Raw genomic sequence first — 24,286 nt, 5'->3', positions numbered from 1 at the left:
CAAATGAATGAAAGAAACCTGTAAACAACTTACTGGTAGCCTGGCAGAGTGGCTGGGACCATGATATGGAGATCCTCACTGTCCACCTTTATGTTATTGTCCACCAGAAAGAAAGCTTTCTGAAACAAGAGACAAAACAAACCTGGAAAGTAGTGGTTTCCTTAAACAACTCGGAATACCTGAAGAAAGACGGGGATTTAAAGCAGAAACTGATTAAACAAAGTCGGTTGCTTCACTGCTATAGAACTGGCCTCGGTGGTGTCATGGTTAGGCCATTGGTCTACAGGCTGGTAGGTACTGGGTTAGGATCCCAGTCGAGGCATGGGATTTTTAATCCAGATACCGACTCCAAACCCTGAGTGAGTGCTCCGCAAGGCTCAATGGGTAGGTGTAAACCACTTGCACTTGCATAACTGGTTCAACGAAGGCCATGGTTTGTGCTTTCCTGCCTGTGGGAAGCGCAAATAAAAGATCACTTGCTGCTAATCGGAAAGAGTAGCCCATGTAGTGGCGACAGCGGGTTTCCTCTCAAAATCTGTGTGGTCCTTAACCATATGTCTGACGCCATATAACCATAAATAAAATGTGCTGAGTGCGTCGTTAAATAAAACACTTTTTTCTTTCTTTCACTGCTATAGAATGGCCACAGAATGAGCTTACAATAAAGGTTAAAATCATACTGGATATATTTAATGTGCCTTCTGAATGGAACTGCTCAATGTATCACATAGATGACATTGTCCTACACTGTGATATTGTCCAATATTGTGATATTGTCCTATACTGTGATATCGTCCAATATTGTGATATTGTCCTACACTGTGATATCGTCCAATATTGTGATATTGTCCTACACTGTGATATGGTCCAATACTGTGATATTGTCCTATACTGTGATATTGTCCAATATTGTGATATTGTCCTACACTGTGATATTGTCCAATATTGTGATATTGTCCTATACTGTGATATTGTCCAATATTGTGATATTGTCCTATACTGTGATATTGTCCAATATTTTGACATTGTCCTACATGGCATTGTTCTAGTTGGACACTTTCCTACAATATGACATTATCCTACATAGATTGTCCTAGTTTGGCACTGTCACTTTGTCCTACAATTTGTCATTGTCTTACAGTTTGACTATCTTACAGTTAGAGGGCGAGATGTAGTCCAGTGGTAAAGCGCTCATTGATGCGCGGTCGGTCTGGGATCGATCCCTGTCAGTGGGCTCATTGGGCTATTTCTTGCTCCAGCCAGTGCACCAAGACTGGTGTAACAAAGGCCATGGTATGTGCTATTCTGTCTATGGGATGGTGCATATAAAAGATCCCTTGCTGCTAATTGAAAAGAGTAGCCCATGAAGTGGCGACAGTGGGTTTCCTTTCTCAATATCTGTGTGGTCCTTAACCATATGTCCAACGCCATATAATCGTAAATACAATTAGTTGAGTGTGTCGTTAAATAAAACATTTCCCTATTTCCTATCTTTCAGCTTGACACGGTCTTACAGTATTGAAACATTCTTCCTACCTCAGACCACAGCACGAAGATTCCCTCCCTCCAGTACTCCATCGACGGCTCACTACTGAGAGACAGCCAGGTCTGTAACAACACAAACAACCAAAGTGGTTTAGGTTAAAACACAACAAAATCAATAGAGGATACTCCCGAGTGTCCTGTGACATCATAATTTATCAGCAAGAGTTGATAAAAGTATGAAATCCAGTAGCATAAAGGAGTTTTTTTAAGGAGCCATGTTTTAGGGAATATACAATGTTTTATTGTTAATGATGGTAGATTGGACCTTTCTGAACATATTTCAGCCGGGTGACAAGCTGTAACCCATGAGCAATTGTTTTGACAGCTTAAATTCAAAATGGCTGCCACGAAATATAGTTTTTTCAATATCTTTACTAATAATGCACATAGACAGCTGATTTTTGTGGTAAACTGTAGCTTTTCATACACCAGAAATCCATTTGAATTGCCTTTTATACTTTTATTAAGGAGTGTTGATAAATTAAGACATCAAAAGACACGAGGGAGGTATTCTTTTTATCATCCATTATCATTCTTTTCATTTGTGACAATTGTAAACAATGTCAGTAATGTGGGTTGAATGTCACTATATTTGGCAGTGGTAGACTCGTTAACTAGCAGAACAACAGTGGCATGACGTCACTAATGATAGGTTTAGCGCTGAAACAATCACAGTGATGTAACAAAATATTGTCTTGTGGTCTTGTGATTAAAATTTGACCAATCCTAGGAGAATATCGCAGGAGATATTGCAAATTATAGTGCCAGTCATATCTCCTACAAAAGCTTTTAATGGTACGTACATGTTTTTTTAATTCAAATAAATGCTCTCTGAGCTACCGTACTACAAACACCAGGATGACCAGAAACACATTGTATTTGCTAACATTGATAACATGACACATTTTCATTTTTCATTTCAATTTATTTTCATACTTATATCCAATTAAGGTTCAAGCACGCTGTCTTGGGCACACACCTCAGCTATCTGGGTTGTCTGTCCAGGACAGTGCGTTAATTGTTAGTTGTTAGTGAGAGAGAAGAGGGTATAGTAGTTTTACACTTACCAAATGAGTCATTAAAATTCACTCTGGGTGCGAGCCGGTACCAGGCTGCATGCAAACCCTGTACCTACCAGCCTTATGGTCGATGGCGTAACCATGACACCACCGAGGCCAGTAACATGACACAGGTAAGATTTTGTAAGTAATGTGAAATTCAATGGCAAAAAAAGCTTTAATAGCCAAAACTATTTTACATTGCTTACAACAGAGTCAGTGCCTTTAATTGTTAACTTTCTTCAGGCAGGATTCATACAGAGAGACACAGACACACAGAGACAAAATGCAAATTTACATAACTGCCTGGACTATACACTGTAACTATGGTAGGACCAAAAAGAGAGGATCAGATCTAGGTCGAGAGATCGAAGTTTGACACAATGTATATACAAGTGCATTTATATATGTGTACATACATACATACATACATACATACATACAGAGAGAGAGAGAGAGAGAGAGAGAGAGAGAGAGAGAGAGAGAGAGAGAGAGAGAGAGAGAGAGAGAGAGAGAGAGAGAGAGAGAGAGAGAGAGAGAGCGAGCGACAGAGAGAGAGAGACAGAGAGAGAGAGTAATATGACATCATCATGATTGGTGCACTTTAACTAAATCTTATCAAAACATTACACTCAAGTATATAGGTCTTGTTGGCTTAAAACTTGTAAACAAATGACCCATTGTCAGCAATAAGTATATTAAAGGGACAGACACTAGTTTTTAAAAACTAAGGCATATTTTTTCACTATTGGAGCCATTTATGGTCACTGAAATAAAACATTACTTCTATTTTATTGTAAAGGTTATCCATTTCCGTACAACCAAAGTGTTTCTGGTCATTCTGGTGTTTCTAATACCACAAAATGCATTTTTCATGTAAATTAAACAAAGTTAGTGTCCATTTTTGCAGGTTGAAACTAGGGTTTAGGTGACAAATATGCCTTAGTGTTTAAAAACCAGGGTCTGTCCCTTTAAACGGTTTAATGATACACAATATTTTTAACTGCAATTAGATATATGCCCATTCTTGTTCAATTTATGTAGTGTTATTTGGGGGGAGGTTGTAATAGGCATGTGTGTATTACATATTATTCCTATTGTTAAAATAAGTTGACATAATGTTAAGATGCTTAATTGTTTTGTGGGGAGTATATATTCTCCTTCTCACCTCTGTTACATGGCTCTTTGAGAAGACAATTAGTCTGGCGATGAGTCTAGACCAGAACCCCAGCGGAGAGTACGGCATGGAATAAAAACGATGAATCTTTTCTGAAAACAAATTACAGAAATTCAACAAAGTAACACAAACATTGGTACATACCAGAAAGTGGCATTACCATAATATACATATAAACACTAAAACTAGAAACAAATGACTTGGCTTATAATTTGGTTATACTATATATCATAACAAATATTTGTATTCAGAATGGCCGATTCTGTTTTTCAGAAGATAAAGTTGATCACATATCCCATGTATTTATTTGTCTCCCCAACAATATACTGCCCTTTTAATGTTTTATTGTTCCCAGAAACAAGAATAAAGTCTACCCTTGGGGCCTTGAATCAGTTTTACACTGATTATATTTTGCCAAATGTCATTATTTGTTATATACATTTTACACATATGTTGTACATGAAATTACTTCAAAGTATGTAATATATATACTGACCTTCACATATTTTGTTTTCGCTTCCTATTTATTACACAAGTTTATTTTGCACAAGAATATATACCACAAGATGGCATAGCAAATTGAATGAGTGCAATAAATAGGTAGCGAAAACAACATATGTGAAGTTCTGTATTTATTACATACAGTTACCTTCTTTTATGTTTGACAAAAACGGTTTTTAATTTAACTCATAAAAACACTTTGTTAGATTTATAATCAAAACTCCTTTCATGGATTCATTTAACGTTAAGAGTCATACTCCATGGCAGCCTTGTGTATCATTTCAAATACAATATGATGTCATTTGTAAATCATATATGACATCAGTAAATAAAAGGCGCTAACTGCAGTAAAAAAAAAAAAAAAAAAAAGGGAATTCCCCATTTAAAGTTCTGGTCCAGATTACATATATGTGCGATATAAAATAAATTTATCACACGGTTTCAAAATGCCTTTTTGACTAAAGTAAGATTGAATAGGTACATGTATGTAATATATACTTGTATTAATATGTTCTTATTGATACATGTATACTACAGTGACACAACAATCAGTATAGTACCAGACATAACCCATAACATCTGCACTATCAATTCTAGTATCTTGATAATTTCATTAATATGACATTAATTTATAATTACTGCAGTGAAACTCTGCCTCATGATTATTCTGGTTCTAAGACTTCTCTATTATAAAGACCAATATTTCAAAGACTGGAAGATTTCCTTACTATTTTCTAATAAACAATGATCTGCTATTAAGATCGCTCCACTATAACAGACTATGACCAGCAAAGTCAAACTTGGTGGTTGTTTTCAATTATAAAAAAAAAAATTACATCATAAATGTGACCATAAAATTACTATATCATTTCATACAAGTGACAAGCAATAAGGCTGTAAATGTGACCATAAAATTACTATATCATTTCATACAAGTGACAAGCAATAAGGCTGTAAATGCTTGATTCATTGTCCTCGGGTAAACACCATATAGAGTTAAACTTAACTACAAATGCAGCTTAAAAAGGATAAAGTGCTAGTGTGTTCCTTTAGCAATCAGTCAATAAACAGGCAGCTAGGGCCTAATTAATTTACCAAATGTACCACATTAGGCCTGTTTGTTGTTAAGTTTAACAAGTTGGTTTTAAAAAAGAAGCAAATTGTAATATCAACAGTTTATATACTGCTGTGAATTGTAATTACAGAATATTCCCAGTGCAGCATTAAGCAGCTGCAGGACCCATAACAAAACTTATAGAATATTTAACAAGCTTCCATTTCGTATCATGTTTATGTCCCGAGTGAAATAATTTTCGATTGCTACGATCTTTAGAGAGTGACAATGAAAATTATTTCACAAGTGACATAAATATGATACAAAATGGCAGCAAGTTTAATATCCTATTTATTACTCATTAATCAATTTCAATTTATATCTCTGAACTCGTTTGATTAACGTTCCAGTAAGATTGTAGTGTGCCAGTCGTATGACATTATCATATGACATTGAGGTGTTACTTAGATTTTTTTTTCTAATTTTCATTATTATTCATACTTACCTAGTACTAGCACAACAACAATGCTATACGACCCTGAGTTATAACCTCCACTGCAGAATTATCTCCCCTTGCCGGATGTATAACCTACACCCGCGCATGGGTAGACCATATATCCTCGTTATTGATTCAAAGTTCGGAATGACTGAATCAAAAAAGACCTCTCTCGGGGCGGGTGGGAGGTAACGGTTGTTGTTGTGCTAGTACTAGGTAAGTATGAATAATAATGAAAATTAGAAACAAATTTTCTAATAGTCTTATTCAACTTACCGTACTAGCACAACAACAATGCTATAACAGACGTAATATAACACCGTTAAAGCACGAGAATTTAACATTAAAGGGAGGAGGTAAGAAAACAAGGAGGACTTACCCATTCAACCAGTAGTGTTCGTCTCAAGTAATGATACAGTGAAAAAGCAACCCACATCATACGAGGTATAAAATGTCAAAGTGACTTTTAAATTGAAGAACTACAACCCTAATTAAAAGTAAACCAAGTTAACAAGGTGAGGAAACCCACACACCAAGTAATGGTAAAAGACACTCGACTGCCCCAGATAGTCAACCATCCGCCCCCCACTCTCCAAACAGGAGGTGGAGAACTATCTCCCAGAAAGACTGCTGCTAGCGACCGGGCGAAATAAGGGTCGCCCCCTACTCATGGCCCTGCGCACCGAAATGAGTTGCTGCCCTGCAATGACTGACTGAATCCGCTGAGTTCCGTCCGGACCAACAGCCATATCACGGAAATAAAACCGGTCAAACGTGTGCCGACCTTTCCAAAATCCCGCACTCATGACCTTGAAAATGTCCAAAGAATCATAAAAATTAAGGGAAGCAGAAATCGCCTGAATCTCATGAGGTCGAACGGAGAAATTCCGCAGAACATGATCACCCGCCTTCTCATATGCCAGTTTGATGGTTGCAGCAATCCATCTCGACAAAGCATTCTTCGTAATGTCTCCTGGTTGGCGTGTGAAAGAGATAAACAGTCTCTTAGTGTTTTGCCAGAGATTTCTAGTACACTCCAAATAGAATTTCAAAGCCCGCACCGGACAAAGAAGTCTATCAGAATTATCCGCAGAAAGCGTACGAGATAAACACTGAATAATGGCCGGAGGAAACTCTTCCCCTAGCACCTGGTTCTTAGCCACGAAAACAGGATCAGTATGTAATGTAACTGACCTGTCCGTATTGTAATCCACCAAATCATGCAAAAAAGCATGAATCTCACTAATACGACGGCAAGCCGCTAGTGAGACCAGAAACAAAGTTTTCCACGTCAAATGACGAAGACTGGCGAATTTCAAAGGCTCGTAGGGCTTGCCTTTGAGTGCATGCAGAACCAGAAAAACATTCCATTTAGGCAAAATGGAAGGCTTCTCAACCGTGTTTTGCAATGACTTAAGGAAGTCATGCAACACGAGATTCGTTGAGAAATCTTGACGTCCACACTGCCTCAGAGTAGTGAAAATGGATGACCGGTGACTTCTCACTGTTTAAACCTTCAGCTGTCTTTCTAGGACAAGAGCCAGAAAGTACTCAGCTAAATCATTAACAGTAGGCGACAAGGGATCCACGTCCCTCTCAGTCGCCCAACGAACCCAAGAGTGCCAGTGACACTGGTAGACCTCTCCGTAGACTGGCGCTTCGACGAGGAGACGAGCTCAGCAACCCGTTTAAAAACCCCGACAACTGCCATTCGTGAAGTCGGAAAACCTCCGGCTTCAGATGCCACTCTGTCCGACACAGTCTCTGACTGAGCAGATCGGGTATCAATGGCAACCGTACCGGCTCCTGCACTAAAAGTGACAGGAGCGGAGGAAACCAGGCTTGAGCTGCCCAACTCGGGGCTACGAGCGTGACACGACAAGGTTGCTGTCTGATCTTTGCCAAAATCTTGCCATTCAGAACCGGAGGGGGAAAGGCGTAAAAATCCAGTCCCATCCAGTCCATGCTCAACGCATCGTACTCCAGTGCCAGTGGGTCTGGTACCGGCGATACAAACACTAGCAACTGACTGTTCAGGCAAGTGGCAAACATATCGAGTTGAGGACTCCCCCACAACTGAAGAACTCGATAAGCCACCGTCCGGTGCAACATCCACTCCGTCTGAACCGGGGAACGATGACTCAAAGCGTCCGCCAAGACGTTCACGGACAAAGGAATGTGTTTGGCCGATAACACCACTCCCCAATCGTCGCACCATTCCAGAATCTCCAAAGCCGCAAGACTCAATGACAGGGATTTGGTGCCTCCCCACCGATTGAGGTACGCAACAACTGACGTGTTGTCCGACCTCAACAAAATCCGACGATGTCGAATAACAGTCCTGAAATGGAGACAAGCGCGACGCTCTACTTCCATCTCCAACAGGTTGATGTGACGACTCCTCTCTGAAGGAGCCCACACCCCTGACAGATGTTGATCCAGGTGTGCACTCTGGAGAAAGTGGGTGTAAAGGAACGGCCTGGGACATACACTTGTCCACTAGACACTCTTGGATCGGAAGAATGAACCAAGGCCCCAATGGTATCACCAAATCCCAGCTGAGACCATCCCACACTCGGGACAAATGCCATTGAAGCGGTCTCTTGAACCGTCTGAACCGCACATTCAGCGCCGCCAGCAATTCGAGATGGCCTATCACACATGGAGCGTGCGCACCGACGCACTTTGCTCCACCAGAAGACGTTGCGCCAACGTCCTGAAATTGTGAAGTCGCGAATCCGTCGGAAGAACGGACGCCTCCACAAAGTTGAAAACCACCCCGAGATAAGTGAAAACCTGCGTTGGCACTAATTCCGACTTGACCCAATTGGGAATAAACCCCAATCGGAGAATCATGTCGATCACGAACTCCACGCCCACGAGACATGCCGTCTGTGATGCCGCCGGAATTAACCAATCGTCCAGGTAATTGTGCATCCGTATACCCAACAGATGTACACGCCCCACCACTCCCTTTACTACCCGAGTAAAGACGTGAGGGCTTGTGGCCAATCCGAATGGCAGAACTTGAAACTCGTAAGCTCTGCCGTCGTAAAGGAACCGCAAGTACTTCCAAAAATCCCGATGGATTGGAACATGCAGGTAAGCGTCCTTCAAATCGATGGACGCCGCCCATTCCCCCACCTGAAGCAAAGCGCGAACAGACTGAACCGTCTCCATCTTCATAGATGGAATAACGACGAAATAATTCAGCGGCTTCAGGTTTAGAATTGGTCGCCACTCGCCATTCTTCTTCTGGGCGAAGAACAGATGGGAATAAAATCCCGGAGTGCCCAAATCCACCTCCTGGATGGCTTTCTTGTCGAGAAACTCGACAACCATCTTCTCCACCAGTATTCGTTTGTCGACAGGCGGTACTGCAGATAACCGGGGGGGAGGACGTCAGTGGAGGGGGTGAAGAAAATGGAATTCTGTATCCGTTGCGGACAAAACCCATGGGTCCAGATCTGGCAGTTCGCACCAACTTTGAACAAAATGGCGCAATCTGCCCCCCACAGGAAGATCTGCTAATGGAACATCCGTAAGCAGATGTCGATTGTCCACGCACCCTCATCCCGGCCACTTCCCACCCCTGGGCACCTTGCCCCGAGCGGAACCACGAAAATGTGCCGGCTTCCCCCGAAAACGTCCCTGTTTCGATGAACCATGGGCATTACCAGACTGCACACCCGAATCAGACACCACAGGGATCTGATAACTGTCAAGAAAAGTCGATTTCTTAACAGGTGGACGCTTAAAAGTAGACGCCACCTGGCACTTACGAGCAGTTCGGGATGGAGCAGCAGGGACGAATTTCGTCGCTTCTTGGTCCATGATCAAGTTAAAATTGGTCCCAAAAAGTAAGGTTTCCCTTACTGAGCGACTACGAAAGTAGGTTTTAACCACACCCGTCGTTCTCATTCCCGCCAGGTAGTGATCCCGACGCAGAAGTAGACTGTTGGCAAAAACACGCCCAGCAAGCTGAGCGACGTGATGAGAGGCTTTAGAAGCTGCCAACAAACAACCCTTAGCCATCGGCGGAAGACCCGTGACTGTTTTATCTAACCCAAATAGGAACGTACCTAAATGGTTATTGACTTGAAAAAGAAGTTTAGATAACCTCTCCAAAGTCTCTAAATCCGTGAGTGGCACGCTGACATTAGGAGATGGGTGGCAGTCTGCCTTCTCCCTAGCGGAAACGACCGCTGGATGTGAAAGGAAGGAAGCTCCCAATGTCTTATCCGAAGACGTGGACAAAACCTTTGCCGCAGACAACAGTTTCCCGGTAGCTAACGCTGCCGGAAACTCTTCCACCACTGCATCAATCTCCGCAAGAGATTCATGTGCCTCGTGCGCTAACGGCAAGCCGAAATCCTGCCACGGAGCGTTCGTCGCTAAAGGCCGGTTTCCAAACGAAACACCCTTGTAAGACTGAACAGCCTCCTCCGACGGAATTGCATCCGCGCACACCAGTCGGACTTGTTCCCATACAAAACCAAGAACTGCCTGGTAATCATAATCGCCGTCTGGCGTACCATCGGCCAAATTGGGAATCTCGTCAAGCACCGAACCTGGTGCCGACCCTTCCCTCGAACCACACACTGATTCGGAGGGAAAATCGTCTTCCGAAGAAGAAATTTTTTCAAACGACGCGCCATGCGCTGACCGTAACAGAAACGAAACTGCATGGGCAGGACGATGCGGACCGGCCGAATCTGCAAACTGGTCCAACCCCGGTCTCGATGGAAACCCCGGCAGTGGAGGGACTGGTGGAGGGACTGGTGTAGGCGATTCTCCTAGCCAGGCCATGAAATTCTCAAAAAGAGAAACATAGTCCCCCCGAGTCCGCCCCTGAGGGTGACCCGAAACCATCGGACCCTGAACGAAAGGTTCCGCCCACACAGTCAAGGGATAACGCCTGGAACCTCTACCCCGATCTGACAGGTCCGGATTGACCATCGGTGTAGACCCAAGAAAGCTGCAGTTACCCTGATCTCTGCCGAAACAGACAATGGGACTGGTGGTGTCGGCTGAACCGGACCGTCAGGAAATTCGTACACGTACGAATCCTGCGCCGAATTCTGAACCCAATGTACCACGTGTGGATTAGCCAACCCAGTTGACGTAGCCACATGCGAACGATCTAAAAGCTGATGACGCTGTACAGGCGCCCCAACAACAGAAGGGACGCCTACTGGTGTTGCACCCGAAACAACGCCACCCGGCTCCGTGACCGAGACAACGTTGTAAGACTTCGCGATTTCACCAAGTGGCTCGATCACCGAAGTAGCGCCGAAAGACGCGTTGGCCGAAACGGCGCCCTCGGACGCTACGACCAACCCTGCACCAGAAATCTGGTGAGCCAAACGGCGCCGCGAAGCGGACTTCATTCTAGAGCTAATCGACCCCTCCACAGAAGGACCGATAACCCTGCCCCCATCAGCAAGATGGGAGTCGGAACTGAGAGACACAGTCGTTCCTGCCATGACTGCACTCCCTCCAACTGACGCCCCCGTTACAACTGTAACCGGCGCCGCCTCCACCAACGGAGGCAAAAGCAAATCCCCAGGTCGAACGGAGCCCGACCTGGAAGAAACCTTCCCTGCTTCAGCCGAAACAAGAAGCAACAGTGCCCCCTCCGCGCCAAGCAGCGCTTCGGGTTTACTGGTATCACCATGAAGATGGCGAACAGACGAGGAGGTGCCCTTGCGCCTACCACTTGTCCGCGAGCTCTTTGAACTGGACACCGACTTGCCGACCGCCGGCAAATCGGTATGGAGCACGACCCCGGAGGTTGCCAATGTGCTCCGCCCGTCCCGTTCACGTCTAATCATCCTCTTTCGCTCGGCGTCTTTTGACAGCTTCTTAGCCTTCCCCCACGTGGAGGGGGACCAATTTACACAGATATGATACTGGCGTTCAAAACAACAAGAACAACATGCCCGACATAACAAATGCTGATCAAACTGGGGCAGTCGTTTAAGACAACCCCCCTCGGCACACACAACCAACCAGTTGGAGCCCGAGGAAGCCGTGTCAGACATTAACCCCCTGTGTAAATTACCCAAAAGACCTGAGTAAAACAAAATTACAAATTAATAAACAATTGAACACGACTGCAATGGAGGACTGCAGAATCAAAAACGAGGATATACGGTCTACCCATGCGCGGGTGTAGGTTATACATCCGGCAAGGGGAGATAATTCTGCAGTGGATGTTATAACTCAGGGTCGTATAGCATTGTTGTTGTGCTAGTACGGTAAGTTGAATAAGACTAATCCCAATTCCACTGACATTCTAGTGGGATGAAACAATTTGATATGTACCAGGATATTTTTAACCATATGCCACTGGGTAATAAAGTAGCATATTACACATAACCCATCCCAATACTACCTTTCAAAACCCGACAGTCTTTAAACCAGAATTACCTCAAAACAGGAATTTTTAATAGTGCCTGAACCTCTTTTGGATATAGGTACGTTAATAAAGAACATTAATAGTCCCTTTTTAAACATCAGTACAGAACCAAACCTCTCTAAACCAAATACCCCTTAGAAACTGGATATTTCACTTGGTTCCTTGAGAGTCCAGTTTAGAGGGATTTTATTGTATATTTGTATAAACAAAACAAATACTAAATAAAATGCAAACCCAAGTTTGGCACAGTAAAACAAGGTTTCTCTATGGGAAATCTGCAGGGAATCAATAGTTGGGTGTCGTTTCTCGGCAAAGCAATCTCGAATCTGAAATATAAAATCATAAAGTTGTATAATAAATAGAGGATATTTCATATTTTTTAGTCAGATATAATTTATATCTCATCGAGTGAAGTTTGCAATCATAACTCATGAGTTGCACTTGCGCGACGAGTGTGATATGATTTATATCTCATCGAGTGAAGTCTGCAATCATAACTCATGAGTTGCACTTGCGCGACGAGTGTGATATGATTTATATCTCATCGAGTGAAGTCTGCAATCATAACTCATGAGTCGCACTTGCGCGACGAGTGTGATATGATTTATATCTCATCGAGTGAAGTCTGCAATCATAACTCATGAGTCGCACTTGCGCGACGAGTGTGATATGATTTATATCTCATCGAGTGAAGTCTGCAATCATAACTCATGAGTCGCACTTGCGCGACGAGTGTGATATGATTTATATCTCATCGAGTGAAGTTTGCAATCATAACTCATGAGTCGCACTTGCGCGACGAGTGTGTTATGATTTATATCTCATCGAGTGAAGTTTGCAATCATAACTCATGAGTCGCACTTGCGCGACGAGTGTGATATGATTTATATCTCATCGAGTGAAGTCTGCAATCATAACTCATGAGTCGCACTTGCGCGACGAGTGTGATATGATTTATATCTCATCGAGTGAAGTTTGCAATCATAACTCATGAGTCGCACTTGCGCGACGAGTGTGATATGATTTATATCTCATCGAGTGAAGTTTGCAATCATAACTCATGAGTCGCACTTGCGCGACGAGTGTGATATGATTTATATCTCATCGAGTGAAGTTTGCAATCATAACTCATGAGTCGCACTTGCGCGACGAGTGTGTTATGATTTATATCTCATCGAGTGAAGTTTGCAATCATAACTCATGAGTCGCACTTGCGCGACGAGTGTGATATGATTTATATCTCATCGAGTGAAGTTTGCAATCATAACTCATGAGTCGCACTTGCGCGACGAATGTGATATGATTTATATCTCATCGAGTGACGTTTGCAATCATAACTCATGAGTCGCACTTGTGCGACGAGTGTGATATAATTTATATCTCATCGAGTGACGTTTGCAATCATAACTCATGAGTCGCACTTGCGCGACGAGTGTGATATGATTTATATCTCATCAAGTGAAGTTTGCAATCATAACTCACGAGTTGCACTTGCGCGACAAATGTGATATGATTGCAAACTTCACTGATATTTTAAGATATTTCACTAAATGTTATATAATAAATGTAGTTATCTCCCGAAACAAACTCTGTGACATCACTATTATTGGTATGTCAGGGGCTGTTGTATGTGTTGTCCCATCTATGCAAAAATACTCATCTATTGTTGATGTCCAGCAGGCATACTATCCTATATTTATTTTAGTAGCAGCAACGGATCTTTTATTTAGTACTTTCCTTCAAAAAAAACAGCACATACCATGACTTTTGATATACCAGTCAGGGGACACTGGTTGGAACAGGAAAAACCCAAATAAGATTAATCAGTCCACTTGTGTAAAACCTAAAAGAATGTGACTACCCCTGAGCTCTTTCACTATGTCAAGAATGTGGCACTCACTTAAAATAAAAGCTGAAATAATCTTTATAAAGGTGGAAACCTCTACACTATACCAAAATAAATGTATTTTTTAACATTTCAAATCAAATTCAATCTACTTTATAAAAATAATTTAAAAAAAAAAAAAAATTGAAATCAGATCAAAAGCAAAAAAAATTCACATTCCTTCTATTTAGACGATATTTCTATTACCTCTGAGTGAAACAAATTAAGAATTGTATACATTGTAACTACTGTTACAGTAATGCTAATACCGGCCTCGGTGGCACATTCCTCCTATTTAGACCATATTTCTATTACCTCTGAGTGAAACAAATTAAGAATTGTATACATTGTAACTACTGTTACAGTAATGCTGATACCGGCCTCGGTGGCACAGGGGTTAAGCCATCGGACTGCAGGCTGGTAGGTACAGCATTCACAGCCCGGTACTGGCTCCAACGGTCCAACCCAGAGCGAGTTCTTAAGGGCTCAATGGGTAGGTGTAAGGCCACTACACCCTCTTCTCTCTCACCAACCATTAACCAACTAACAACTAACCCACTGTCCTGGACAGACAGCCCAGATAGCTGCGGTATGTGCCCAGGACAGCGTGCTTGAACCTTAATTGGATGTAAGCACAAAAATAAGTTACAAGAAAGAAAGAAGTAATGCTAATTTGAACTTTTAAGTCCAACATGCATAATAAAATGACTCCTGTGTTATCAGTGGCGGATCCAGAAAAAATCCATTTGGGGGGAGCCCCAATGACATGAGGCGGAATGCCAATGGAACTTTAGGGGAGGTTTGAAGAGGGTTGTAAAAAAAAGTGAAAATTAATATATAATAAAATTATAACTGAAGCAAAATGTAGGGGGGGCCGGGCCCCTGCCCCCCCCCCCCCCCTCCTAGATCTGCCTCTGGTTATTGTAGGATAATCAACTAACTTACTTTTCAAGTAGTCTCAGATACTGGTCTATCAGTTCCAACGGAAAGGTTTTGTCTTCAAAAAGCTTTTTTACAGATTTCTTCTCCATGGTCTGTCAAATAAGATATATTAATTGTAAGGGCAATGCAATTTGATGATACTAAGTTAAGCATTTATTATTCATAATGTTTATTGTTTTGTCATGCTCAATGTTAACGGTTTACCAGGACCAGTATTTATGTCCAGTGGCCAATGTTTGTAATATTCATACTACTCAATGATCATAATATTCATAGGTTTATCGTACTACTCAATGATCATAATATTCATAGGTTTATCGTACTACTCAATGATCATAATATTCATAGGTTTATCGTACTACTCAATGATCATAATATTCATAGGCATTTCATGTTCAGTGTTCATATTTTTTGTAAATTTCTCATGCTTTTGATTTCTATACAAAGTTTTAAAATATACTTACTTTGAGTTATGTATTGTATTATATTTTTCCTCACAGCTCCTTACACTGTGGTTTTACATAATTATATATAAATAACATTTTCATATACTTACCATTTGTGACACCAATATAAATGATGTTCATAACAAGTTCACAAATTTATCAAACAATAGGTTTATCATCCTTAGCATTCTAAAGTTTATCATACTCATTATTCATGACATTTTTAAAGTTTATTAATATATACTTATTTGTGTTCATAATGTATGTAAATTTTTCATACTCTATGTTCATAATAAGTTCATAAGTTTATAATACAATGTGCTAAGAAACACAATGTGTTCTTACTGATAGGTTTATTATGTTCAGTGTTCTCAATGTGCATGCGTTAACCTTCTGACTACTGCAGGCGAGATATCTCGCCCGACATCACGACAGTCGACATACTGTACACTGTATACAGTGCATTCCCCAATTCATATTTCCCGCCGTTTGAACACGACATGCACCGGAAACATTTTTTCTTAACAGGAAACAGTTAGTTTACAGCATGCTAGCTATTGTTTGTTGTTTTTTAGTGGAAAATAGCTTGGAATTTTGAGTTCAAAAAGTGTTTTTCAGCAAGTATTTTCGCTTGACAACAATGGCAGCACATTACGGTCATTTTCAGGGATCGAAAGTTGATTGTGACAGCTAATTTCATAATATATTTGATTGTTTTACCAACAACGAAAATCACCAAATATTGCAATATGAATCGTAATTTCAGGTTTTTTGTTTAAATTCTGGTCAGAAAAAAACTGTTATCAGAAATAATGGACATAAATACTGGACAGCTGGCTACAAATGCCCACACTTTTTCAGGGTGTTTTGCCTCATTTTAATCACCATTAACTGATCTAAAATATAAAAATTACAAAAACCTACAAAAATAATACTTACTGATTCATATATGAACTTTATTTCATGTATTTATAAAACATTTAAGTGAATATATGTGAGTAAAAATTAATCCAGTAGTCTAAAGGTTAAGTCTATCATTGATAAACGAATTATTCAGGAAATAGTTAATAGTAGGGGGGCTTAGCTGAAAAATCGTTCCCTTTATTGCAAATCTTTGAGCTTTTGACCATAGCTGGATATGACCTAGACATTTCATAATCTGCCGGCAAACAAGCTCAATAATGCCCATGGTGGCCATTTTGGAAAAATCCAAGATGGCCGCCACCCGGAAGACTGAATTCCTTAACTGTTAAACTAAACATCATATATTAATGAGTAATACATCCACTTTGGGGTTTTCAAGGACGAGGAACTCGATTATGACATTATTTTTACAATTCAAGGTTAATGTCAAGGTCAAATCACCAATAGCATCAAGTTTTTGCTTAATCAGCAATATTGTCCACAAAACATCGTAAAAATGTAGTTTTATTGAATTTGTTAAAATTGTTTATGAATTATTGAAGTCAGAGTGGCAATATAAATATAAAAAATATAAAACAGTCAAATTTATACTTTTTATTTTTTTTCCAAAACTCAAAAAACAGGTCAGAGGATCCGTCAAAAAAGAAAACAAAATGTTGCCTAATATACACTGCTTTAAAGTGGAAAACATTTATTTGAACAAAACTAAAATGCAATCTATGGAATGTATAACAAACTGGCAGATATAACAAGAAAAACTAAAATAAAATGCAATCTTTGCCATGTATAACAAAGTAGTACATATAGCAACAGGGAAAAAATCAATCTATGCCATGTTTAGCAAACTGGTAGATATCACGAGAACAAAAATAAAATTCAATCTATGATATGTTTAACAAACTGATCAACTTAGAACTCAGAACAGTCACTTGCAATTAATCATTAATCTGCATTGTCATTATTGACACAGCCTCCTTCACACTTGCACAGAGACGTGCATCGCACGCCGGCTTTGCTGCACTTGCAGTGTCCACGGCATGCCTTCTGACAACCACATTGGAGAAGAAGAGCACACGCTTTACTGGCATCAGGTAATGCTGTCCAGAACGGCACCCACTGCTTTGATCTCTCGTCGAACTCCCATCCCTACGTGCTGAAATTAGGTATCTCCTGGTGACACTTTGCAGCCTGCCTCCAAATGAAACATGCCTGTAGAATTGACCTCTTCAAATGTTCAAACAACGCAGCCTGGGGTGGAGGTATAGCTTCAAGGGAGCGTAGGCCATGTGAGAATAGTTGTTGTCTTGCTTGGTTCACTGTTGCGGCACTGCAACTCTTGCTGTACATGACTACGTGGAATCGCTCAAGCCGCTGCATACGGATGGAGTCCATTGGGCATGAAATAGTGGAAGAGCTCGAGACTTGGATGCACTCAGCCTTGCGTGTATGTCATGAACTAGTATATCTCGGTAGTTCTTCCCAGTTCCAAATCCAATCCAGAGTTTGGAGAGATGTAGCTGATCGAAAAAAGCAATGGCAAGAACTACCACATCACTGTCCACAGTGTGGACATATGCTCGCTCATGTCCCTGGCTCGAGGCATGTGCCAGATGGAGAATGATGCGCAAGTCGGCTTCAGTGTGGTTGCATGGTTGTAGATCCGATATCTTAGTCGATGGTTTGTTGGACAAAACAGTTTCGAACTTTGTTTAAGAAGGAGAACGTCGTCTAAGTTGGTTTCTGAAAGTTTCTGACTGCAGAACGAGAAGAGCTCTTTCTTGTTCTCGGTGTTGGTGAGATATTTCTGCCAGTCTCTTTTTGGGATGGGTGTGCTGCCATTTTGACCAATCCGGGTTCGTGATCCAGCTCCACGTCGCAATTGAGTTTGCATCTTCAGGTTTTTCTCTGGGTATACATCCCATGCTGCATCAACACACTCAACAGAAGGAGTCAGATTGCTCTTCAGGAACAGGACCAGATGCATTGGAACATAATCATTGAACGTAACTGCATGAACTGGGCGCACCATGTGAATCACAGCGGGCATGTCCAGGACCAGGACTGTGACATCATGAGCAGCAGGGCACGCTGTTGTTGGGACATCTAGACACTTTAGGATGTCTGATTTAGTCCCTGACCTGAGCCTCCCACAATCAGCAAGAGAGGGTGGCTCCCGTTGATTCTCAAATCTGAAGAAATCTGACATGTTTGCATCAGGTCGAGATTGGAGAGAAAGGAATAACTGAGTAACAAGGGCTGCATCTTTTTTTAGAACACCCATTTTCCCAGCATGCTTTGAGCGAGTATCTGGGCGATTGGCAAAGGTATACAAACCATTGCATTTTATGTTGTCTGAGATGGCGACTGATGCCTTTCTTACTCTGTTTTCCACATATGTTTCATGTAGAGCTTTGCCAATATCATCTATCTTACTCAGTGACTTTGCTACCTCCGGTTCCATGACATCATGCGTGTCGACTGCAACAAGTTCATGACCAGTTTCCAGGAATGGGTTGCCACGTTCTCTAAGCACACCCATGAAATTCTTCACGTCGGTGATGAAGCGTCGTTGGAGAGCGGGCGACTCCTCATGATGAGCGATGGATGAATCACACACGTTAAGTACACTCTCAAACTGGTCAATGAGCCGCACAGAGTCAGGACCTGCCAACATGTAGAGTGTAATGGCATCTGCATCATCATACATATCTGACAAGCCACCACCACCTGCTTGCAGCTGTTTATTGCTTTGTTCATGGGACTGGTCTTTGGCTATTAGCGAGAATTTGTGACAGGAACGCTGGACGCTTGTCTGCCGGCAGATTATGAAATGTCTAGGTCATATCCATCTCTGGTCAAAGTCTCATAGATTTGCAATAAAGTGAACGATTCAGGTCAAATATCGGGTTAAGCTCCCCCACTATAATTCAAAGGAGTTGATCGACTTACCCCGTCAGGACTGATGAAAGGATTTTTCATGGGGATGGTGACAAATTTAGCCATCATTTGACACAGCCATCCTGGATCAATGAAGTAGAAGTTACGCAGCATCAAGGCAGTCTCATTGTAGTGTAGCAGAACTCCTCCCTCGTGTAGGAACCGAACAGCCTGTTAACGACAGTATCACTGTTTGTACTGGCAGGAAGGAAATGTGTTATTTAATGACGCACTCAACACACTGTATTTACGGTTATATGGAGTCAAACATATGGTAAAGGACCACACAAATATATAGAGAGGAAACCCGCTGTTGCCACTTGATGGGCTACTCTTTTCGATTAGCAGCAAGGGATCTTTTAAATGCACCATCCCATAGCACATACCACGGCCTTTGTTACACCAGTTGTGGAGCACTGGTTGGAATGAGAAATAGCTCAATGGGGCCACTGATGGGGATTGATCCTAAACAGACCACGCATTAAGCGAGTGCTTTACCACTGGGCTACGTCTCACCCTTACTGGCAGATTATTATAACTGACTAAAAGCAAAAACATTTAAGATAAATGGTTACTAGTTGGATTAAGTTTGTTTTATTTAACAACACCACTAAAGAACATTAATTTATTAATCATCGCCTATTGTATGACTTAGAGGGGAAACCCACTATATTTTTCCATTAATAGCAAGGGATCTTTAATATGCACCATCCCACAGACAGGATAGCACATGCCATGGCCTTTTATATACTAGACATGGTGCACTGGCTAGAACAAGAAATAGCCACAAAGGTCCACCAACAGGGTTTATTACTTTTATAGGATTCTGCCAGAACTATAAATATAATTTAATATAGATGATTTGGGATTCCATCTCATCATCTTGCACTTATCACTTTAAATTTGGGATTTTGCAAAAGCACGGACACATCATTATTTCCAATACAGTACATGTATTTGGAAATGTCATAGTAAAAGTTACATACTTTTTTTTTTTATGTATTTCAGAAAGCAATAAGGTTTTATTTTTCATAACAAATTGAACATTGTACAAAGAATGATGTCAGGAATGATGTGTGATACATCACAAAAATTCTTGCTTGCTTTAATTGGTCACAGAACATTTGAACAGACATTCATGCTTACACACACACAAACAGGTAAAATGTATTCACACAAATATACACCACATACAAATATACACCACACACATGGAGGGAGAGAGAGGGGGAGAGAGAGAGGGGGAGAGAGAGGGAGAGAGAGGGAGAGAGGGGGAGAGAGAGGGAGAGGGAGGGAGAGAGGGAGAGAGAGAGAGAGAGAGAGAGAGAGAGAGAGAGAGAGAGAGAGAGAGAGAGAGAGAGAGAGAGAGAGAGAGAGAGAGAGAGAGAGAGAGAGAGAGAGAGACAGAGAGAGAGAGAGAGAGACAGAGACAGAGACAGAGAGAGAGACAGTCGTTGACAGACCGAGAGAGACAGAGAGATGGAGAGACAGAGACAAAGACAGAGAGAGAGAGAGAGAGACAGAGAGAGACAGAGAGAGAGAGACAGAGAGAGAGAGAGAGAGAGAGAGATGCCTATGACACACTTACACAGAGAAATACAGACATATATAGACCAAACCTGGTGTAGTTCTTCGTCTTCTTCAAGATCAAGTCTTTCATCTTTGACCATCTGCTTCAGTTCGGGATGCTTAATCACAGGATACATCTGACGTTCCACTTCTCTTGACAGTAACTCGGCAAGTCTCTGTAATTGTTTTGCTTTCTCAAATCAGTACATATGTATTTAAAATTAACTTTTTAAAATTGATCCTGCAACCAATCACATCTCAGGTGAGTGCTCTTCCCCCGAGCTAAATCTCACCCCATGATAATAAAATGATCATAAAAGAAACCAGTAACCTACGTTAGGTTGCACATGCATCTCTCAGTGTGTTATATTACCCATATGGGCAGTGAGATGCGGGTGAATATATCTTTCTCTAGGGAAGTTATCTTTCCCCGCTGACGTCATGATGTTAGTTTGGTGACGTCATCGGTTTCCTCAACTGTCAAGTCTCTCATCTTATATATTATATAGTTTGTGTCATGTAAGAAGTATAAAGTTTAAAGTTCCTAAACTATTTACACTATGGGTAATAAATACAATAACCCACTCGATACTCGGAATTACGGATTATTCGACCTTCATGAAATTAATGTTGTCAGTCACTCGCTAAAGCTTGTGACTGACAACATTAATTTCACTCAGGACAGATAATCCATAATTCCTTGTAACTAGTAAGTTATTGTCTATATATTTCATAAAACAAAAAGAAAAAGAGGAAATTTGTGGACGATACAAAGAAATAATCAACAAGTATTACAAGTCAAAAATGGCAAATCCCCCTGAAAGTCAAACTATATCAGATTCTGTAACTCAACAGGATAAAGCTATACTGAAAAATTCAAGTTCAATATAGGGGCGGGACGTAGCCCAGTGTTAAAGCATTCGCTTGATGTCCGGTCGGTCTAGGATCGATCCCCGTCCGTGGACCCATTGGGATATTTCTAGATCCAGCCAGTGCTCCACATCTGGTGTAACAAAGGCCATGGTATGTACTATTCTGTCTGTGGGATGGTGCATATAAAAGATCCCTTGCTGCTAATTGAAAAGAGTAACCCATGAAGTGGTGATAGTGTGTTTCCTCTCTCATTATCTGTGTGATCCTTAACCATATGTCCGACGCCATATAACCATAAATAAAATGTGTTGAAATATTTCCTTCCTTTCAGTTCAATATCTTGCTTCAATGCGAAAAAAAAAAGTCCACAAAACTGTATTAGTGATGGACAAGTGGCCTCGGTGGTGTTGTGGTTAAGCCATTGGACACAAGGCTGGGAGGTACTGGGTTCACAGCCCAGTAACGGCTCCAACACAGAGAGAGTCTAAACGATTCAATGGGTAGGTATAAGACCACTACACCCTCTTCTCTCTCACTAATCACTAACAACTAACCCACTGTCCTGGACAGACAGCCCAAATAGCTGAGGTGTGTGTGTGTGCCTAGGACAGCATGCTTGGACCTTAATTGGATATAAGCACTGAAATTTAAATGAAAATGAAATGTGATGGACAGACTGCACATTTTGTTAGCCATCTTTGAATCTGGTTTAGACAAGAGTCTATTGTATTATCGTTCAGAAGATGACAGCAACTGGGGGGAGGGCACTTATTAAATTCATATTGTGCATATTGTGGCCCACCAGTTTCAGAGTTGGGGGTCAGTACAACCCCCTCTCCTTCCCCCTCCTCCCACCCACCCCCCCCACCCTCCCCCCCCCCCCACCCTCCCACCCCCCACCACACACACACACACACACACACACACACACACACACACACACACACACACACACACACACACACACACACGTTTCCAATGCCTATGTTTCTGAACTTACAACATAACTAGCCGGTCTTTTCTGGCCCATCACAGGTTGTCCTTTAATACGGTAGCTGAAATGAAATACATGTACATACTATTATGGATCACTTTGTAATGGCAATTTACTAAAGAAAACAAATTAGATATCAGATTTAAAAAAAAAAGTTGAAGGACTGATTATAGTACAATACTGAGGTAAAAGAAGAAAGAAATATAGATATTCTGTAACATCAAAGAGTATTTAAATTTCCATGCATAATGGAAAATAAGTTTATAAATGAACATACTATGAGATCAGTGAGACAGGAAAATAAATGAGTATAATTAGGGATTATCGGGGGTTTTCAGGTTTACTAGGGTATGTACAAAACAAGCATTCACGAACTGTGTGAATCGGCAATCCATCATATTGGTCTATGTTAAAATGGTTGTGTACATGTTACAGAACTATCTGTAATAGTTTCTGACACTAACTCATCAATGATTTCCTTCACCACCGATCTCAGTTGCTTCACCTCTGGGTTCTCACACGTGCAGTCCACCTCAGTTGACCATTTGATCTCTGGAAATCCTAAAAAAAATAAAAATTAAAGTCATTGTCATAATTCGTTTTATTTTAATAGCCTTTTTGTAAATCTGCAATCTCCCCTTCCCATTATGGGTTTTCAGTCAGGGGTACATTCCATCCCTCCTCCAGACAGGAGAGCACATACCATGGCTTTTGATATACCCGTAACTGGTTGGAATGGGAAACAACAAAGTGGGTCTATCCATGCCACATCAGGTGAGCATTCAAATGAGACATCGCACTCTTCCCGACAGGACAGCACACACCATGACGTTTGATATATCAGACATAAAGCACTGGTTGGAATGGGGTAAAAACCCAATGGAGCTATACACTCAAGTGGATTAAGAACACGTCATATGAATGTTTATATTTTATATAAAACTCCAAGGTACAAATGTATATGCTGTTTAATTACATAATATGTAAGAACCTTTGATCCTAAAACTAATTAATAGATGCTTGCTCTGTTTTGTCTAAAAGAGCACAATATACCTGGTTTTTGCATCAAATCGTACAGTTTTTCTTTGATCTGTGGCACATACTCATCACACATTTCTGAAAAAAGAAAATGATGTGTAAAGTATTAAAACATGTGGTCATGGTACAATTTATAGTACATATAGTAAATATAAAGCTACCTAAGATGGTCATGTAAAATATGATTATAATCGTGAAAGGTCATTCTGTCCTAATTGTGACCTAATTCTGTCATGCAAAATATATAACTTGAGATGCTTATTTGGTTATATATTTTACCAACTCTTGAATGATTAATAATATAATTTTACAAACTGGTTTACACAAAGAAGATTTCTTCAGAATTAAAACTCTTTTGCTCACCATAAACATATTTAATATATTTTTAAACATGGATTGAGAAATACAAGTTCTAGTTTGTGAGAA

General features: G+C 41.0%; 1 protein-coding gene across 2 annotated transcripts in view; it reads right to left on the bottom strand.

The window, feature by feature from the left end:
• The window catches only part of LOC121367941 (leucine-rich repeat serine/threonine-protein kinase 2-like), a 126,920-nt gene that overhangs the window by 44,534 nt on the left and 58,100 nt on the right, over positions 1–24,286 (bottom strand). For both annotated transcript variants that reach the window (XM_041492406.1, XM_041492407.1), the window contains exons 40-49: positions 23,876–23,938; positions 23,287–23,383; positions 22,829–22,883; positions 21,006–21,131; positions 19,399–19,557; positions 15,083–15,171; positions 12,487–12,578; positions 3,772–3,872; positions 1,537–1,608; positions 34–119 (exon numbers count right to left, since the gene is read on the bottom strand). In XM_041492406.1, the coding sequence (XP_041348340.1) occupies positions 34–119; positions 1,537–1,608; positions 3,772–3,872; positions 12,487–12,578; positions 15,083–15,171; positions 19,399–19,557; positions 21,006–21,131; positions 22,829–22,883; positions 23,287–23,383; positions 23,876–23,938 (940 nt within the window). The remainder of the gene's footprint in view (positions 1–33; positions 120–1,536; positions 1,609–3,771; positions 3,873–12,486; positions 12,579–15,082; positions 15,172–19,398; positions 19,558–21,005; positions 21,132–22,828; positions 22,884–23,286; positions 23,384–23,875; positions 23,939–24,286) is intronic.

Source organism: Gigantopelta aegis, chromosome 3 (genome assembly GCF_016097555.1).
Source record: "Gigantopelta aegis isolate Gae_Host chromosome 3, Gae_host_genome, whole genome shotgun sequence".
Taxonomy (NCBI): Eukaryota; Metazoa; Mollusca; class Gastropoda; order Neomphalida; family Peltospiridae; genus Gigantopelta; species Gigantopelta aegis.
This window is presented reverse-complemented; position numbering and strand designations above follow the sequence as displayed.